Here is a 21,356-nt window from a genome sequence, read left to right on the forward strand (position 1 = left end):
GTCAAAGCGTCACTTTTGAAGTTATGTTTATGTTTTATTGTGAAACTTTTAAGATTGTCTTTTCAAATTTTGACTTTAAGAAGCCCGTTGAAACTTCTTCTCTAAAAACACCCCCTACCCCCCTCCCCCTTACACAAACACACACATAATGCCTGTCCCACACAACCACACTTTCACGAACATCCCGGGAGCCGTGCTAAATGCTGCCCTTCTCCCTGGTAAGCTCAATATCTGCCACGGGAATTCCCAAAGTTTGTGTGCGAGGAAAAACTCGAAGTTGGAAGAAGTTCGAGCTGTCCTGTCGAGCCACATAGTTGACATCGCGTGCTTTACTGAGTCTTGGTTGACTGCCTCAAGGAATAACCGCAGCATCGGCGTCCAAGGATACTCTGTCGTACGTAACGATAGGGTGTACAAGCGAGGCGGAGGTATCGCTGTTTATTACAGGGATACTATGTCGTGCACTATGATCTTCAACACCGAACTAACCACCGAGTCCGCCGATAAAACCGAGTGTCTAGCCTTGGAATTTCGTCTAAACGGATTCAAAGTTCTGCTGTTAGTCGTCTACAACCCTCCTGACAACAACTGTGCATCATCTTGCTGACGTGTCTCACTTTGCGCTACGAGTCGGTCTTTCTGGTTGGCGATTTCAACACTGATTTGCTTCAAGCGAGCAATAAGCGTACGCTGCTCCTCTCAGCATTCGAAAGTTTTTCACTCGTTCCTTACGGCTGCGAACCGACCCATTACCACGATACTGGTTGCTCTCAACTGGATCTGTTAGTGACCAACGACAGGGACAAAATCCTCCGTTTCGGGCAAGTCGATTTTCCGGGATTGTCGCAGCATGACCTGATTCACGCATCTTTGGACTTTGATGCTACGCAAACTCCCACAGTGAACAACTATCGTGACTACGTGCATTTTGATGCTGATGCCCTGAAGACCGCCACAATCAGCATTCCATGGAGAAACTTCTACGCAATCTCGGTCCCCAACCACTCCTTGGAGTTCTTCACGGAACAACTCAAAATTGTGCACGACACCTGTTTCCCGCTTCGGACGAGCTCTCGTCGCAATGCATCGAACAGATGGTTTACAGCTGATGTTGCAGTTTAGTATTTTTACCGGACGGACGCGTTTTTTAATTCGCTCTACACCTTATTTTTATTTACCTTCACTGACCCAGTCCACAAACGTAAACGTAAACATATTTATTTTTTTTTGTCGCGCGTCGCGTGTGCACTTATTAACAAACGTAAGCAAAATGCAGTGCTATGTGCCGACGTGCTCTTCACCCTTCGACCAACAATACCTCTGGAACTGTACGGGCATTTGTAATCGGCAATTTCACGCAGCCTGTATTGGGGTCAAACGTGGCTCCGAAGACGACTTGCAACTACATGTACTTCCTATATGCAGCCTTTGTCGAAATAACCTACATATGGAAATCGACATTAGAAAAATAATGCAGCATCATTTAGAAGGCAGTCATATGATCTTGACTCACATCAAGACCAATGACAAGACAAACCAAGAAGCCCTTAATGAACTGCATAATAAAATCATAGGCCTGCAGGAAGAAATTAAGAAATCTGCAGAAATCGCAAGTCGAATACTTTCGGCAGTATTAACACAGGCACCGGCAATGGACTTCCCCTTAAACGAAGTCAGAAAAGCATTTGAAGACACCACCTCGGACCAGAATCATAAACTCGCTGAATCATTCTGCCGTATCCAGGAAATTACGTCATCCCACCGGGATGACATAATTAAAACAATTGCCTCAGCAGAAAAATGCCCCTCGGACATAATTTTAGCAGTCCACGATGAAGTGAGGGCCCTCACTTGACCTATGACCCTGAAAAACATTTTCAATTTGAACAAGTCTGGGCCAAAGCCACTATTGCAGGCCAAGTACACATTTTTGCATCAGTATACTTTCCGCCGGACCATGCAAATAAACAGTCGTATGAACTATTCTTTAAAACAGTAGAAATCATAACATCAAAATGGAACCGGAAGTAAAACTTCACATTTATGGCGACTTTAATCAAAGCAAAGTCGAATTTATATCTGACCAAGAAAATGAAGCAATTCTTCTCCCAGTCATTGGGGAAAATGAAACTTTGCATTTTCTCTTTGACAATATTGCAAATTATGGACTTTTCCAAATCAATCATGTAAAAACCAAAGAAATTCATTTTTAGACCTTTTATTCACTAACTGTATTGAAGACTTTCATGTACAAGAATCTGTAACCCCCCTTTGGAAGAATGAAGTCTTCCATACAGCAATTGAATATTCTATTTATGTCCATAAAAACACTTTGCCCATTGACTGGGAATATGAAGAAGTCCTGGAATACAATAAAACAAACTTTGTAGAAGCCAAACGTAAACTACTTGCAATTGACTGGCAAAATTTAAGCATAAGCATAAGCATAGGTGCCCACCCGCAGTTGCTACTCCGTTATTGACCAGGACCTCCAGAAGTTACATCCACGAGCCGTGGAAGATAAGTGGGTGCTATCTTTCCTCGCTTCGCAACTTCTCAAAGGCCCCTATCATGCTGATCAATACCGGCGCCGGCCACGACCAGTGGTAGAGTCACGGGGAAGTGGATGGGAATGTTAGTCCGATACTTGAGTGATAGAGACCGCCCAATCGACTGCTTCTCCGACAAAGTATCACATGAGTTTTGAGGGGGTTAGTAGATGGGTATGAGGTCAGGATTCACGAGTGGCAGTGATGTGACCATGAGCATTTTGTTTATCGGTTGAAAAATTTAAATCTTAGGCAGCCGGCTGCGGAAAGATAAATTATTGATTAGTTAGAAAGTTTTTTTTTTAAATCGAACGCGTGCCAACCGAGCAGTAGTGCTATGGGCTGGACTTATCAGTATATATTTACTAATTGTACAATTTAGATAACGCGTGCAAATTTCAAAATTAGTAAATAAAAAACGCTTTACTTTTCATAAAATCGATAGTTTTCGAAGGTTATTTTTGCAATTTTTTTCCTTCTCTGTCTAATTCGTTCTCCTTAGTACCAGTAAACTCTCTCCCCATTTTGAACAAATCAGCTGTTGAAAGGTAGTCCATATCTCAGCTCAGGATAACAACTGCACCAATGTAATTGTTAAAGCAACCTAATAAAATGAAATGAAATGAAATGAAAAATCGATAGTTTGATGAGTTAATACTAGAACTGCCAGTTGGAATAAATTATTACGATCCACGATTATCAACAAAAAGAAAACAGGAAACTACGTAACCGATTCTAATGAAATTAAAACAATAACTTAAACGAACTAAACCGGCGGCGTGCCTTCCAATCAACGATGATAAAAGAAGGACTTATGAAAAATAAAATATCAAATGAAAGGCTCGGAAAACACGTTGCAGAGTAACCGCGAGGTCTCGCTACTCACAATCGAATAAAAAAAAATATATGCAAAAACGCGCGCTAATGGTCTATCCTATATGTCAGCGCGAAAAAAAAAAACAAACCAAAAAAAGAACATTTTAATCGCGCGATTCTTTTTCAACTGACGACGATTCTGTTTTCGCTCCACTTTGTGTGCCTCCGCGGCGCACACACACACACACCGATGAAACCTCTCGAACATTCGGAACTCTTCCTCTTTCCGCAGTCGTTCCAATTCACCCCAAAAACGCGCCCGAAACAAAGCAAACCAAAAAAAGAACTTTTCAATCGCGCGATTCTTTTTCAACTGACGGCGATTCTTTTTCGCTCCACTTTGTGTGCCTCTGCGGCGCACACACACACACACCGATGAAACCTCTCGAACATTCGGAACTCTTCCTCTTTCCGCAGTCGTTCCAATTCCCCCAAAAACGCGCCCGAAACAAAGCAAACCAAAAAAAGAACTTTTCAATCGCGCGATTCTTTTTCAACTGACGGCGATTCTTTTTCGCTCCACTTTGTGTGCATCTGCGGCGCACACACACACCGATGAAACCTCTCGAACATTCGGAACTCTTCCTCTTTCCGCAGTCGTTCCAATTCACCCCAAAAACGCGCCCGAAACAAAGCAAACCAAAAAGAACTTTTCAATCGCGCGATTCTTTTTCAACTGACGGCGATTCTTTTTCGCTCCACTTTGTGTGCATCTGCGGCGCACACACACACCGATGAAATCTCTCGAACATTCGGAACTCTTCCTCTTTCCGCAGTCGTTCCAATTCACCCCAAAAACGCGCCCGAAACAAAGCAAACCAAAAAAAGAACTTTTCAATCGCGCGATTCTTTTTCAACTGACGGCGATTCTTTTTCGCTCCACTTTGTGTGCCTCTGCGGCGCACACACACACCGATGAAACCTCTCGAACATTCGGAACTCTTCCTCTTTCCGCAGTCGTTCCAATTCCCCCCAAAAACGCGCCCGAAACAAAGCAAACCAAAAAAAGAACTTTTCAATCGCGCGATTCTTTTTCAACTGACGGCGATTCTTTTTCGCTCCACTTTGTGTGCATCTGCGGCGCACACACACACACACCGATGAAACCTCTCGAACATTCGGAACTCTTCCTCTTTCCGCAGTCGTTCCAATTCCCCCCAAAAACGCGCCCGAAACAAAGCAAACCAAAAAAAGAACTTTTCAATCGCGCGATTCTTTTTCAACTGACGGCGATTCTTTTTTCGCTCCACTTTGTGTGCCTCTGCGGCGCACACACACACACCGATGAAACCTCTCGAACATTCGGAACTCTTCCTCTTTCCGCAGTCGTTCCAATTCCCCCCAAAAACGCGCCCGAAACAAAGCAAACCAAAAAAAGAACTTTTCAATCGCGCGATTCTTTTTCAACTGACGGCGATTCTTTTTCGCTCCACTTTGTGTGCCTCTGCGGCGCACACACACACCGATGAAACCTCTCGAACATTCGGAACTCTTCCTCTTTCCGCAGTCGTTCCAATTCCCCCCAAAAACGCGCCCGAAACAAAGCAAACCAAAAAAAGAACTTTTCAATCGCGCGATTCTTTTTCAACTGACGGCGATTCTTTTTTCGCTCTACTTTGTGTGCATCTGCGGCGCACACACACACACACCGATGAAACCTCTCGAACATTCGGAACTCTTCCTCTTTCCGCAGTCGTTCCAATTCCCCCCAAAAACGCGCCCGAAACAAAGCAAACCAAAAAAAGAACTTTTCAATCGCGCGATTCTTCAACTGACGGCGATTCGACTTTGTTTTGCAACTGACTGGCAAAATTTATTTAATAATGAAGGAAATGTCGACGAATTAATAGGAAAATTCTATACGGAAATTAACACTATAACATCTGAAACCGTACCTACTAAAAGAAGACGACGTAATAACACAGGCAATAAATACCCAGTGTGGTTCACTCCACTACTAAGAAATTTAAAAAACAGAAAACAAAAAGCCTACAAACTATACAGAAACAATACAAATGACACAAATCTTCTGAATTATCTAAATATTTCCGACCATTTTTTTTCGGCACTCAATTCTGCCAACGAAGAATATAATAGTAAAGTCGAATCTGAAGTCAAATCATGCCCGAAAAATTTCTTTAATTACGTAAAATCCAAATCCAAAAGTAGTAACTTCCCATCGCAAATGCAACTGGACGAAAATGTAGGCAGTAACTCAAAAGAAATTTGCAATCTTTTTCAAAATTTTTCAAAGAAGTATACACCTCATTTTCCGAAGAAGACCGCGACCGCGACTACTTTTCATATATACCGGAATTTCCAAATGACGTCTCAGTCAATTCTTTGTCAGAAACGGAAGTACGCCAGGCATTGAAGGACTTAGACTCATCAAAAGGACCAGGACCCGACGGAATAGCACCTGCATTCCTAAAGAACCTTGCAGAAGAATTGACATATCCACTGCATCATCTTTTCAACATGTCAATAAATACTGGAAAATTCCCACAAACATGGAAAAGTCTTTTTGGTGCCTATTTTCAAGTCAGGCCCAAAATCAGACATACGTAATTATCGCGGAATTGCCCTTTTGTCTTGCATTCCAAAACTTTTCGAATCTATTATAAATGAAAAAATCTTTCAGCAAGTAAAAAACCGCATCACATGTAAACAGAACGGCTTTTTTAAAGGCCGCTCTACTAGCACCAACCTTTTAGAATTTGTAAATTTTACACTGAATGCAATGCATAATCGCAATTTCGTAGAAGCAATTTACACAGACTTTAGTAAGGCATTTGACAGAATCGACATACCATTATTAATCTTCAAACTGCAGAAAATTGGAATTCAACCGAATCTTTTGGAATGGCTTAAGTCATATTTGACTAAGCGCGAACAAATTGTTCGCTTCCAAAATGTACTATCGGAATCAATTCACGTCACCTCTGGGGTTCCGCAAGGATCCCATCTAGGACCTCTTCTTTTCATCTTGTATGTAAACGACATTTCCTTCATTCTTAAAAAAATTAACGTACTTGTATATGCAGACGACATGAAATTGTATATGGAAATAGGAAATGCCAATGACAGTCATGTATTCCAAAACGAAATTAATCTTTTCTACACATGGTGTAGTAAAAGCCTACTCCAATTGAATGTAAAGAAATGTAATTCCATTGCCTTCAGCAGAAAACATGAAACACCAAACATAACAGTATTATTAGGAAACCAACCAGTAGAAAATGCAAAGTAGTACGTGATCTAGGTGTCATCCTAGACTCACAACTAACTTTTGTAGAACACTATAACACAATAATAAACAAGGCAAAATGTACATTAGGCTTTATAAAGCGCTTTGCATTCAACTTCCAGGACCCGTATACTATTAAATTACTCTATATAACGTATGTCAGGCCACTCTTGGAATACTGTAGTATCGTCTGGAATCCATACTATGCCGTACACCAAGCACGTATTGAATCTGTCCAAAAACAATTCTTACTGTACGCACTACGTAAACTTAACTGGACTGCATTTCCTCTCCCATCGTATGAAGCACGCTGCATGCTCATAAACATACAATCATTACAAGAACGTCGTAAATTTGCCATGCTCTCTTTCATCAACGACATTATTTCTCAACGCATACAGTCAGCAGCATTATTTTCAGTAATACGCAATAGTATTCATGAACCAAGCCGTACTCTTAGACATTCACAACTTTTTAGAATAACTGCATACTCGACAAATTATTTAAAAATTCGCCATTAAATCAAATGATGCGCTTTTATAATGAAAATTCACAGTACATACATTTCGAAATGTCTAAACCGGAACTACGAAAAAATCTGTACAATAGAAATAATATCTAGTATGTAAGAAAATTGTAAGTAGTCTACATAAGCTTGACGAATAAACAATAAAGCACTGATGTTCAACGAGCAATTCTAGAAAGAGACCTGGCGTACAAGGATTGGCGAACTGCTGCGCCGGACGTAAAGGACCTAAAGCGACATACGTACAAAACACTGCGAAATCGTGCGAACTCTGTCATCGAACGGGCGAAAAAGACGTTTCTCGGTGGTCACCTGGACGCAAACATCCCATCAAAGCTGCTCTGGACCCGCGTGAAGAATCTTGGAGTTGGAAAAGACAAATCATCTCAACCATGTGACCACGATCCCGATGAAGTCAACCGTATGTTTCTCTCGAGCTTCACACAAGCTGAAACTAGGAACGCTCAACACGCAAGAACACTGCCATCTCAGTACAATTTCTCGTTCCGCAACGTTCAATACTGGGAGGTCGTCAACGCCATCTGTGAAGTAAAGTCGAACGCTGTAGGGATGGACGGTTTGCCAATCAGGTTTCTGAAAATCGTGCTGCCACTTGTAATCCAACAAATAACCCACATGTTTAACCTGTTCATCAATACATCTACCTTTCCCAACCATTGGAAGCATGCTAAAGTTCTGCCCCTAAAGAAAAAACGAACTCAAACGACGTGACGAACTTGCGACCGATCAGCATCCTATGCTCGTTGTCCAAAGCATTTGAGAAGCTTCTCGATCAGCAAATGGCGAACTACATCGACAACAACCATCTTCTAACAGAATATCAAGCAGGTTTCCGGAAGGGTCAAAGCGTCAAAACTGCAGCGCTTCGCGTCCACGACGATTTGGCGTCCACAATCGACAGGCGTGGTGTTGGGGTACTAATCCTGTTGGACTTCTCAAAAGCTTTCGATACTATCCCCCACAACAAACTGCTGGACAAGCTGGAAACCCAATTCAACTTTTCTTCGACTGCCTTGAACTTGATGAACTCCTACTTACGAGGACGGAAGCAGACAGTGTTCTGTGATGATCGCTGCTTAGATTGTGCTGAGCCAACATCGGGCGTCCCGCAAGGATCAATAATCGGTCCTAGATTGTTCTGTTGCCACATCAACGATCTACCGAACGTTCTCAAACACTGCTCCATCCAATTGTACGCAGATGATGTCCAGCTCTACATCCGTGGCGTTGGTCCATGCGCGCGTGATTTGATCAGAATGGCTAATCAGGACCTCCAGAATGTTGCCGATTGGTCGACCCGAAATCGTTTGCTCGTGAATCCCGCTAAAAGCAAGGCCCTCTTTATTCAAAGTGCGAACCGCAGAGGTGACTCTGTTCCCGACCTGCGCATCGAAATGAATGGTGAGCAAATTCAGTGGACAGAACGTGCAAGCAACCTTGGATTCATCTTCCAGAGCGACCTGCAGTGGGACGGTCTTGTGTCACAGCAATGTGGCAAAATCTACGCCGGCCTTCGCACACTCTACAGCTGCATACCGACTGCACCCGTGGCTACAAAACTGAAGCTGTTCAAAGCCCTTGTCCTGCCTCACTTTCTATTCGCCGACGTTTTCTTTGTCCGTCTTTCATCGAGTCTGTTCAATCGACTACGTGTGGCCCTCAACTGCTGCGTACGTTACGTTTACGGATTACGGAGGCGTGACCACGTGAGCCACCTACAACAGAACCTCGTTGGATGTCCGATGCTAAACCTATTTGCGTACCGATCTGGTCTGTTCTTGAGAAACCTGATGTCGACCCAAACGCCACCAGCGCTCTACCAGAAACTCATCCATGCAAGAAGCCGACGTCTACGCAACTTGGTCGTCCCAGCGAACCGTACAGCTGGATATGCCTGCACTATGTTCGTCAGAGGGTTGTGTACTGGAACTCACTCCCTCCCGCAGTCAAGAACAGCTTATCTGAGGCAACCTTCAAGAGAGACTGCAAAGAACACTGGAATGAAGTGTAACCACTGTCGCGTCCGGAGGTCCCGGGGCCCCCCTAACCACAAGTCAAAGGAAGAGTGGAATAGGGACAACCCTCCGGCTCCTCCGGGGCGCCTGGTAAACACGACACGCAAGCCGACGAGATGCCAACCGACGCAAAGCCAACAAAACGCCAACCGACGAAACGCGAACCGACGAAACGCCAACCGGAGAATCCACCGAGGCTCAGGAGACCCGGGGCCCTCCTAACCACAAGTCAAAGGAAGAGTGGAATAGGGACAACCCCGGGCTCCTGTGGCCACCAGGAAGAGGTCGCACAAGGGGCAAACCCCCATCCCCTCGGATGAACCTTGGACATTACCTCACGACAACGCTACACTACCAGCAACACGAGACAACAACGAGAAGGACGATTTAAACCAGCGAATTAAGACTTAAGTGACACTAGTTTTTTTTTTTTTAATTTTAGTGCTTTCAATTATTAGTATACAATTTAGGTTATCAAATTTGTGTATGCACGTCGATCAAAATCGGAAGTAGCAATTTAAAAGGTGCAAACCTTACGCTACCAGAGAAATAAACAAACAAACAAACAATATATATTTTCATGAAGGCGTATTCAGTGAAAGTTAAGATTTTCTCTGAGCGTTAACGATCAAAGTTTTCAAAAAAATAAAATATTATGGCGTATTTAGTACAGTTTAGTTTTTCTCTAGGCGTCAACGAACACATCCGTCAAAGACGGATCCACGGTGGCAATTTTATTGCTCACACTCACACACACACATTCACACATTGAAAGACACAGGTTGTGCACTAACTTGGGAGGAATTCTTTTAGATTGAAGATTGTTAGGACGGTCACCGGGAAACCAGAATGATTTGGGGCAATGGGGTTGGGACCAAACTAGTAGTATATTTGCCACACCCGGAGTGGCCAGTGCCCTGGGAAGGTTCTCCCGGGAGGACATTTACGGAACCATACAAATTGGGGCAATATGGGTATCAAAATTCATGGTTTTGATACTGGTAATGAAAATGGCTGTTTTGGCAGGATTGGCCACACCCGGAGTGGCCATTGCCCTGGGGAAGGTTCTCCCGGGAGGACATTTACGGAACCATACAAATTGGGGCAATATGGGTATCAAAATTCATGGTTTTTGATACTGGTAATGAAAATGGCTGTTTTGGCAGGATTGGCCACACCCGGAGTGGCCATTGCCCTGGGGAAGGTTCTCCCGGGAGGACATTTACGGAACCATACAAATTGGTGCAATATGGTTTTTGAGACTGGACATGAAAATTGCATTTCGATAGTTGTTTTTTTGGGGGTCCAAACCAAACTTGTTTTGGCAATATTTTCGTTTTTTGGCAATTTATTTCCACAGAGGTGCCAATGATCGAAAACATTAAATTTGAATTAATTATTAATGATTAAATAAATTGCAAAGAATAAAAATATAAATAAAAATAGATTTTTTTTAGAGTTTTGTACAAAGTTCTTTTTTTTTTTTCTTTGTCATATTGGTCATGTAGAACATAACCACCTGCACCTTGATTTTGCAAGTTCAAAATCAAATGGGTCGATCGTCCCTCACACTATGTATCGAAAAACGGACCTCGTGTTCGTGATCGGAGACCAAAATTACAAAGCTTCACGCAAATCGAAGAGGGTCACGGCAATTGATTAGTGAGTTGGCGGAGAAAGACCCATACATGCATTATCATTATACCTTTCGGTAAATGATAAATAATGTAATTTAACAGGAATATGTTTTCCATGTTAGTCAGTTTGGTTGAAATCAGAGAGTCAATTACCTCCACCGCGAAAATTGGTTGAGTATCCAATGTTTCCAGTTCCAGCCACTCTACCAACAGCCATGATTCGTTAGTTGTCTGAAATATAAATAAAGTAAAACAATCAAATTTTCACGAAATCTGAAATATTTTGAAATCATGTGATAGTACAATATTATTTTTATCCAAATAATTTTCTTTCAAACACCTATCTTCGTCGTATGGAGAGTTTGATGCTCGATTAAAGCTCAAAACATTCTATTTAGGCTATAAACTTCCCGAGCAGACGGAAATAACTTGTGAAGGTCAGTTTTTGATATTGTGAGAAGATCGAAATATGTTACTGGGATGATCGGATTAGTTGTTAAAATAACAAAGATTTGTTCGAAGAATATTTTAAACTGTTATTATGTTGTTATTGCAATAACAAACCAATAACACAGAAGGAATCATGAAGAAATAACAAGATTTGTAATTTTGTGCGGAGAGGTGGAGCCGCATAATAACAAAAATTGTTATAGAACTTGTATGTCTCCATAACAAAAAAAGTTATTGTTTTGGTTTATTTGCCATCTGCAAATAAACCTGCAGTTGCCATAACTCTTCTGAACTAGTCAGGGCTGCTGAGTCGGGTTCCTTCAAGCGACTTTGAATCCATACTTTGAAGACAACTCCGACTCTGGATGCAGGATATGACGTCAACGCCGACTTCAGCTCTCCAAAAATACCCGACTTCACAGATTCCGACTCCAAGTGTAAGTTGCTGAAAATTAGCTGAATCCGATGCCGTCTCCGAAGTCTCACTCCAGCTCGAACTTCAACGTCAGCTCCGACTTCCTCGCTCTGTGAAAATAATAACAGTTTTTGTTATTCACATTTCAAAAGTTCTCAATAAATAAATCAATTCCCTTAGAGAATATAACAAACTAAAAAAAACAACTTTCAAAAGTTAATTTATCAGATTAATTTTCATGGTCAAATAAATTACCACGATTAAATTGGTCAAAATTATTCCATAGTTCTAGCCAATTTTAGTAAAGTCCCTTAGGGGGTATATCAAATATTTAACAAAATCAACTTTCAAAAATTCAACTTTTTAGAATAATTTTAGCTTAAGGACTCCATTTCATGGCCAAAATAATGACCCCGACGAAAATGGTCAAAATTATCCCATAGTTCTAGCCACGGTGTATTTTTTTGAGACCTCAAAGATAAAAAAATCGGTATGTCTGATATTTGGCACCGAGAAAGAAGGGCTCTTTCCCAACATTTTGCGGTATATACTGAAATATTTCGTCGGGGGAGCTAGAGCAACTTTTATTTTTGAAGATTATTTTTCGATTTTATGGGATATTTGTTCAAAATAGTCACAGAAAATCGTTACATTCAAGTTGATATCACTCAAATTTCTTATGAATATGCCTTGGGGACTCTAACCAACTATATTTGACTAATATTTGACCTCCACCAAAAAAAAAACGAGACAAATTTACCAGATTTCTAGCATTCTTTGAAATTACCCCAAAATCCTAACTGGAAACACTGATACGACCGAAAGTAAATCTTTTCTTTGTACAATTTGTCATGAAATTACAGCAACACATTACCCGGATACATATTTGAGCATTGAACAATGCAAAACATGGATTATTTATTTAATAAGCTGTTTGTTACCCAATAGGCTCCGAAAATTATTATTTCAATCCTCTGTCACATTACACCATTACATTTTAATACATTTTAGAATCAATCACATTGTAGAAAACAGTTTTCTGAACAAGTTCCATAAAAAAAGTACTAGTTTTGGTTCAATATGCCAAATTTCCTGAAATAAATAGTGCCTTTCTCCAAAATTTTCTTAATTTAATTGCCTTTCACATGATGGGCACTGCCTACTGAGTTTTGTAATGAATGCTATAGAATAATTTTCATGAATTTCGCCAAAACTTGTTATAATTTTTATTGTACAGAACCGGATGGGGCCGGATCACTCTGGAGAGTTCCGGACAAATTGAAACGCGAGCGTAGAAACAAAACGAACTTTATTTGCTCTACTCGTACACGGAACGATCTTCTTCAACGGACACTTTATTGGGATCTGACTCTAACAAAAAACTACATGTAACATACATGGATCAGATCGGTGCATCTTCGCGCCACCGATCGCAGTAAGCTGGGAGGGTTAATTTTGTGAGAGTGGGACCACAGAGAGTTTAAAATTAGAGAGAAAGAGCGACTTCAGAACTGCCACCTAAACAGGCGAGAATTAGTACTGCGCTGGGTAGCACCAGCCGCGCGTACCACAGTACATCATTAGTCACCCATTTGCTTTCCTCTTCCAATTCTAAACATCCCGGCCGCCTTGAAAGACCTTTCAAACCCAACCTACTGACCATGACACTAATACTACACCTAACATCTAACACACCTAACAACTACTTACAAAAACTAAACGTAAACAAATATACATGGAGCAAATATAGCAAAATCACTTTCACTCTCGATCGCGGTGCATCATTTTTCGGCACAATAGGTGCATCCTCATTGTTCGCCGATCAGCTGATGACGATCTTGCTCTGCTGCTGCTGCTCGTGGTGTGTCTGCTGCTGCTGATCGCTGCTGATGGAATTTCTTCACTTTCAGGTCAGTTTTCGGTGCGTTGTTAATCATCTCTCGCTGCATTTTAGGGCTGCTGCTTGCCGTGGGGCGTCTCTGACGGCGGCAATCTCGATCCTCGAGTGGTCGTCCTCGACGACAGGAAACTCTGTGAACGAACATAGGCGGCTTTTTACCAAGAAAATCAGGGGGAAAATAAGACTCGCCTGGAGCGGAGGCCACCGTGGCCTCCGCGGGTGCCTTCGGCACCGATGCTACTGCCCTGGCGCGGACAGTGTGAGTGGATGAGCGGCGTACGTGCGACGTACGGTGTGTGTGCGACTTGTGCGATGCTTCTAACTGCGTTGATCGTCGGGAAAGCTGGCCAAGCTGTACGACGACCGGTGCAGGGTGACTCCAGCGGCCGAATTACTGCAGGTTTTTCGGTTGCTGAGTTGATCGTGGCTTTGCGTGTGCCCCCATGGGCACGAATTGAGCGATTTTTCTGGCGGTAGAAAACAGAAAAGCATTACTGTTTGCTTTGCATGGGAGACCACCGGTCTCCGGGCGCGCTCGCGCCGAGTCTAGTACGACTAGACTAATCCCCTGGAATGCGTCCAGCGGGTAGATGCGATTGGTGATGGGACCCTTGATTGACGGTTTGTTGGAGAGATACGGACCTTAGAGCGAGTGGGACAACAGCGAACAGGTGCAGGGGAACATGGGCATCAACGCTGGCAAAAAAGAAATGGGATTACTTTTTGCTCAAGTACAAAATACATAAAACTTAACTGGTGTGCGGGAGTGCACATCTGCACCCCCGCAGGTGCGTAAAGCACCTCGATGGAGAATGATTAGTTCTCAGCTTGTGTGTTTGGGAAATTGTCTGCTATGGGAAGGATGCAGATCTTAGAGATTCCTCTCTCGTAGACTCCGTCCTTCGTTCTGACGACCGCAACGCGCACGTTGCCATCGCTCCCAGTGCGAATGTCGGTCACTCTCCCTAGGTGCCACATCTGTGGCGGCAGGTTCTCCTCTTTCAGTAGCACCATCATTCCGCAGGACAGGTTGTTGCGCTGTCTCGTCCATCGCGTTCGGTTGTGGAGATCCGACAGGTACTGCGTCGACCACTTCCGCCAGATCTGCTGTACAAAGTCCTGTGTTCTCTGCCACGCTGACAGCCTGTTCTCTGGGACTTCCGCCAGGTCTGGTTCTGCCACCGCTGCTAGTGGTCTTTGGACCAGAAAGTGACCTGGGGTGAGGACGTCGAGATCGTTCGGGTCACTGCTGAGGGGTGTCAGGGGGCGAGAGTTCAGGCATGCTTCGATCTGCACCAACACAGTCACGAACTCGTCGTGCTGCAACACTCGCAAGCCAATCGTCTTTTTGAAGTGCGTCTTGAACGACTTCACCGCTGCTTCCCACAATCCACCGAAGTTCGGTGATCTTGGCGGAATGAATTTGAACTCGATGCTCTCCTTCGCCGCGTCTCTCACCACCGCTTCGTGGAACTGTTGATCGCAGAACAGCTTCGCCAGGTCGTCCAGTTCCCTCTTCGCTCCTACGAACGTCTTCGCGTTGTCGCACATGATCAGCTGCGGCTTTCCTCGCCGCGCGGTGAATCGCTTCAGCGCCGCCAGGAATGCTTGTGTGGTGAGGTCGGTCACCACCTCGAGATGTACTGCCTTCGTGACCAAGCACACGAACACAGCTACAAAGCATCGGACAGGTCTCGCCTTCCGACCGGGGTACGAAAGCTGAAACGGTCCGCAGTAATCCACACCCGTTTTGAGGAACGGTGGAGCTGGATTTACGCGTTCTTGGGGTAGATCGGCCATGAGCTGATCTTGAACCTTGGGCTTGTTTCGGAAGCATGGCACACACTCGAAGATTACTTGCCTCGCTGCGCGCCGAACGCTCAGCGGCCAGAACCGCTCACGCACACTAGAAATCAGCAGCTGAAGTCCAGCGTGGAAGTACTTGTGGTGGTAGTGCTGTAGAATCAGCTTAGTTAGCGGATGGTGGTTGTCCAAAATCATTGGATGCTTTCTCCCAGCGGAAACTGCAGCGTTTCGCAGCCGGCCGCCAACCAGTATTACGCCCTCCACGAGCCTTGGATTAAGCGCGTTCAACTTCGAAGTCTCGTTAACTTCTCCCTTCTTTTCCAGATCTGCGAGCTCATGCGGGAAGCATTCCTTCTGCGCCAGCTTCACCAGCTCCAGCAGTGCCGCTTCGTGCTCGGCGTGCGTGATGTACCCGCTCTTTCGGCACTCACGGTTGGCAGGTCGAGCGTTGTGAGCGAATCTGCGGCAAAGTGCGGTGACTCGAATCAGCGCAAACAACGACGAATAGCGCGTGAACAGCTGCTCCGGCTGAAGAATCTGGACAGTGCAGGCGTACGACGCTCTCTGCTCCAGCAGTGCAGCTTCCAACTCCTCCTGCGTGGGGTTTCTCGTCTGTGGCCACTTGTCTGGACTTAGGCACAGCCATGTGGGTCCAATCCACCACAGCGATGCGTACGCGAGCAACGCTGGGATCATGCCTCGCGAGAGCAGATCCGCCGGGTTTTCCACACCGGGTACGTGGTGCCAGACACAACCTTTGCTCAGGTGCTGCATCTCCGACACACGGTTTGCCACGAATGGATTCCAGCGAGATGGTGCGGACGCCAGCCAGCTCATTACGACCATCGAATCCGTCCACAGATGGATCTCGATGTCGACCGGAAACAGTGGGCGTATCTTCTGCAGCAAGTGGCACATCAGCAGTCCTGACGAGCACTCCAGTCGCGGGATCGTCTCCTCCTTGGTTCGTCGCTTCAAGTCGGTCATCGGCGCCACCTTAGTCTTCGACGTCAGCAGGTTGACCGACACGCCGCCGTTGCTCCAGGTGCTGCGCGTGTAAAAACACGCTCCGTACGCCTCAAGCGACGCATCGCAAAATCCGTGCAGTTCAAGCTTGACACATTGCAGGCTGAAACCAACCCAACGTGGCACAGTGATGTTGTCGAAGCTCATCATGTTTCGTCGAAACTCCTCCCAAATGTGCACAAGATTTTCTGGCAACGGCTCTTTCCAATCGATTCCTTTCTTCCACAGCTTCTGGAGGAAGATCTTGGCGATCACAACAACTGGTCCGACCAGTCCAACGGGATCGAAAATGCGTGCTGTGTCTGACAGCACCGTCTGCTTCGTGAACACCGTAGCGGAATTCCACGTCGGCGTTTTGAACTTGAACTCATCGCTGCTCGAGTCCCACAACAGACCCAGCGTTTTCACAGCGGCAGTCGACGAATCCAACTCTTTCGCACCTCCTTCGTCGCGCAGCTCCTCGGGGATGGCTTCCAGCACGGCGTTGTCGCTGCTTCGCCACTTCCTGAGCAGGAACCCGGCCGCCATCAGCCGCTCGCTGGTATCTCCAACCAGCTTCTGCGCTTCCTCGATCGAGTCGGCTCCCGAGAGCATATCGTCGACATAAAAGTCATGCTTGATGGTCTTCGCCGCCAGCGGATGTGTGGTTTCTACCTCTTCTCCCACCGTGCGCAAGCATTTCGTGGCCAGGTAGGGCGCCGACGCCGTTCCGTACGTCACCGTGGTGAGCTTGAAGGTGCGCACAGGCTCGCTCGGCGAGTCCCTCCACAAAATCCGCTGCAGATCCTGGTCATCTGGGTGAACGTTCACCATGCGGTACATTTTGCGACGTCTGCCACGACGGCGATCTTCCGCAAACGAAAGCGAAGAATGATGGTCAGCAAATCATCCTGGACCACCGGTCCTACCATCAAAGCATCGTTCAGCGAGACCCCAGACGAAGTAGCACATGAGGCGTCGAAGACTACTCTCAGTTTGGTGGTCGTACTGTCTGGTCTCAGCACAGCATGGTGAGGTAAATAATACGCTTGCTTCTCCTCCGTGTCTTCTTTCACCTCCTCCATGTGTCTCATCTCCAGGTACTCGTGAATGAAGTCAGAATACTGCTTCATCAGTTCTGGATTAGCGGTGAGCCGCCTTTCCAGCCCGTAGAACCGCTTCATCGCGATCGACCTCGACTCGCCTAGACTCTGCAGGATCGTCTGCTTCTTCGGCAGTCTGACGACGAACCGACCGGTCTCGTCGCGCACGGTGTTCGCCCTGAACAGGTCCTCGCAGGCGCTCTCCTCGAGCGAATGTGTACTCGGCGTCTGGCACGACTCCAACTCCCAGAACTTGGCCAGTAAATCGTTGATCTCCGCCAACGCTTCTGCTTCTGCTGAGTTCTGGTTCGCTACGACTCGTGGCAGCTTCGCCGCTACTCCGTTGACAACGCCAGACACCACCCAGCCGAGCTCGGTGTTCTGGATCGTCGGGCTTGCTTCTCCAAGCTTCATCTTACCATCGGACAACAGGTCATAGTAATGCTCTGCTCCAATGATCATGTCCACAGGTCCAGGACGGTAGAAGTGCGGATCCGCCAGCTTCACGTCCCCTGGAATGCTCAGCTGCTCGGCATCGATGTTGTTGAACGGCAGATTCGCCGTGACCTTCGCCAAAACATGGAACCTCATCGATGCTGCGAACTCCGAAATCGTCGAAGAACGAGCGCAAACGGTAGTGGTCACCGCAAAGGTGGAAGTGGATTCTGCAACGCCGATTCCTTTCACCCGCAGGTAGTCGGACTGCGGCTTGCATTTCAGCTTGCGCGCGAACTCCTTGGTCATCAGGTTTCGCTGGGAGCCACTGTCAAGAAGTGCTCGAGCGAACAGGGTGTGACCTCGCGAATCGCAAATCCGTACAACAGCCGTGGACAGCAACACTTCTCGAACCTCCTCCGTACGACTTGGAACAAGGGACGACGACAGGTTGCACGCTGCTGTGTGGCCTGTGGCGAGCTGTGAGCTTTGTGGTTGTGAGCTTTGCGAGACTGGTGTCTGTGTAGGGTTTTGTGTAGATTGAGTGGGTGTGTGACGGGTTTGGCTTTGTGTCTTCTGTTGTGGGTAGTGTGTGGATGGTGTGTTCCCTGAATGAGGTCGTGACGCGTTCGGGCCTGCAGCGGCAGCGTTCGACCTTTGGCCAAAGTTCTCGTGAAGCAGCGTGTGATGTTTCCGCTTGCACATCGAACAGAATCCTCGCGTACACTTTTCCACGACGTGACCAGGCTGCAAACAGTTGAAACACAGCATATTCCTCCTGGCAACCGCGACACGCTCTGCACAGCTCATCTTCTTGACCGCAAAACACTGGAACACGTTGTGCTGAGGTCCGTTGCAAAAAAAGCATCCGCTTGGCTCAGCAGACGCAGCGTGACTTGACGCGTACTTCGGCGGGCGACGCTCGTTCCTCGTAGCTTTCTTCATGGAATCGATCGTCTGCAGCACTCCGCACTGTTCCCGCAGAAACTCCAGCAGCGTCTCGTACTTCACGAACTCCTTGGACTTCTTGTTGTGTTCCTCCCAGTGGCGCAATGTTGCGGCGTCCAGCTTGCTAGTGACAACGTGAGCGAGCAGGATGGACCAATCCTCAGTCTTCACCCCGAGCTTGTTGATCATCTGCAGGTTCTTGTCCACCACGCTCAGCAGATGGTTCAACGCTTCAAAGCACTCGTCTCGTACGGGCTCAACAGCAAAGATGGCATCGAGATGGCTCTTCAGAATCAGCTTCATGTTCCCGTAGCGATTCTCCAGCACGCCCCACGCCACCTGGTAGTTTGTATCCGACACGCGCACTGTGCTGATCTCAGCAAGTGCTTCTCCAAACAGTGAAGACTGAAGATAAGTAAACTTATCAAAATCTGAAAGGTTTTCACTATTATGGATCAGCGACTTGAAGGAATCCCGAAAAGTAATCCACTCGGTGATGTTTCCTCCAAACGACGGCAGCTTGATTTCGGGCAGCTTCACGCGCGAAACAGTCGATTTCGCCTGAGCAGGTGCCGCTTGCGTGGGTGCTTCCTCCTTCCGCTTTGCCAGCAACTTTGCCTTCAAGTCACAGTACAAGTTCTCGAACTCCCACAACGCCTTAGTGTGCTCCTCTACATCCTGTGCTTTCTCCTTTCCAGCAGCATCAACCCCGAAAACATCAGTGAGGACGTCGATCTTGCGCCGCACGACGTAGAACTTTGCCAACGCATCATCCAGCATGTTCAGCCGCACGTCGATCTGAGCTTCATCTTCGCCATCCTTGAAGCCATCAACGAACTTCTTCGTCATCTCCAGCGTGCTACGAAGCTGCCTCTCCTGCATCTGGTACTCCCGCAACGTAGTCATCGCGATGCACTTCTTGGACCACAATTGACACCTGAAAACCCGACGCGCGCGACCTCTCGAAGACAGATGACAGAGAACAAGACCAACCCACTAAGCCAGGGACCCCAGAACCGTCAATCACAGGGAGAATTTCACCACACTTAAGAACCCAAGCTCAATAAAAATCGCATCAACTTCAGTTCAAACCAGTTTAATTGTGGATCACCACAGCTCAAATAAAGAAATCAATGCAAATTGCAATGGCTGGCAGCGCATGCATCAGCTCCAAGCCACAGACCACTTCTACTTCCCTTTGAATCCGCAATCCGTCCGCAGCTCGAAATTCCGTCCGTCCAATCGTCCACACCAACTGCAACAGCAACCGTAGCAGCAACAACACCAACCGCCGAACTGCAACCGCCGCCGAATCCTCCAAATCCAACAGCACCTTCTCCAGCGCCAACTGCAGCTCGTCGACGGTCAACTCTGGGTCGTTGAACTCCAGCCAGCGGTCGTTGACCTCGTCGCAGTCGTTCACCTCCGCACAGCAATGGCCAACACTGCTGCACTGCACAATTTCTCCGGAACTGGTCCACCGGTCGAGTGATCCGGTTCGAAGGACCAAAATGTACAGAACCGGATGGGGCCGGATCACTCTGGAGAGTTCCGGACAAATTGAAACGCGAGCGTAGAAACAAAACGAACTTTATTTGCTCTACTCGTACACGGAACGATCTTCTTCAACGGACACTTTATTGGGATCTGACTCTAACAAAAAACTACATGTAACATACATGGATCAGATCGGTGCATCTTCGCGCCACCGATCGCAGTAAGCTGGGAGGGTTAATTTTGTGAGAGTGGGACCACAGAGAGTTTAAAATTAGAGAGAAAGAGCGACTTCAGAACTGCCACCTAAACAGGCGAGAATTAGTACTGCGCTGGGTAGCACCAGCCGCGCGTACCACAGTACATCATTAGTCACCCATTTGCTTTCCTCTTCCAATTCTAAACATTTATGTTTCAATAAAATATTATCATCATAAATAATATATTAGTAGGCAGTGCCCATCATGTGAAAGGTAATTAAATTAAGAAATTTTGGAGAAAGGCACTATTTATTTCAGGAAATTCAGCATATCTCTGCTTATATTGAACCAAAACTAGTACTTTTTTATGGAACTTGTGCAGAAAACTGTTTTCTACAATGTGATTGAATCTAAAATGTTTTAAAATGTAATGATGTAATGTGGCAGAGGATTGAAAAAATAATTTACGGAACCTATTGGGTAGTAAACAGGTTATTTATTAAATAATCCAAGTTTTGTATTGTTTAATGCTCAAATTCGTATCCGGGCAATGTTTTGCTGTATTTTCATGACATTGTACAGTTTGAAAGGATTTATTTTCGGTCGTATCGGGGTTTCCAGCTTGGATTTTGGAGTAATTTCAAAGAATGCTAGAAATCTTGTAAATTTGGTTCGATTTTTTTTATGTGGAGGTCAAATATGGGTCAAATATAGTTGCTTAGATATCAA

At 45.8% G+C, this 21,356-nt stretch overlaps 2 protein-coding genes across 2 annotated transcripts in view; both read right to left on the reverse strand.

Moving 5' to 3' along the window:
* Positions 1-21,356, reverse strand: part of LOC6053197 (DALR anticodon-binding domain-containing protein 3) — a 113,691-nt gene that overhangs the window by 11,268 nt on the left and 81,067 nt on the right. The window contains exon 2 of the mRNA XM_038264644.1: positions 11,025-11,102. The gene's annotated coding sequence lies outside the window, so the exon portion shown is untranslated. The remainder of the gene's footprint in view (positions 1-11,024; positions 11,103-21,356) is intronic.
* Positions 13,955-19,839, reverse strand: LOC119769092. The gene is made up of 4 exons (XM_038260995.1): positions 17,328-19,839; positions 14,569-17,262; positions 14,153-14,278; positions 13,955-14,103 (listed from the first exon to the last, which is right to left on the reverse strand). Exons 1-4 carry the CDS (start codon positions 19,837-19,839, stop codon positions 13,955-13,957), a joined length of 5,481 nt encoding a protein of 1,826 aa, XP_038116923.1.

Source organism: Culex quinquefasciatus, chromosome 3, assembly GCF_015732765.1.
Source record: "Culex quinquefasciatus strain JHB chromosome 3, VPISU_Cqui_1.0_pri_paternal, whole genome shotgun sequence".
Classification (NCBI taxonomy): Eukaryota; Metazoa; Arthropoda; class Insecta; order Diptera; family Culicidae; genus Culex; species Culex quinquefasciatus.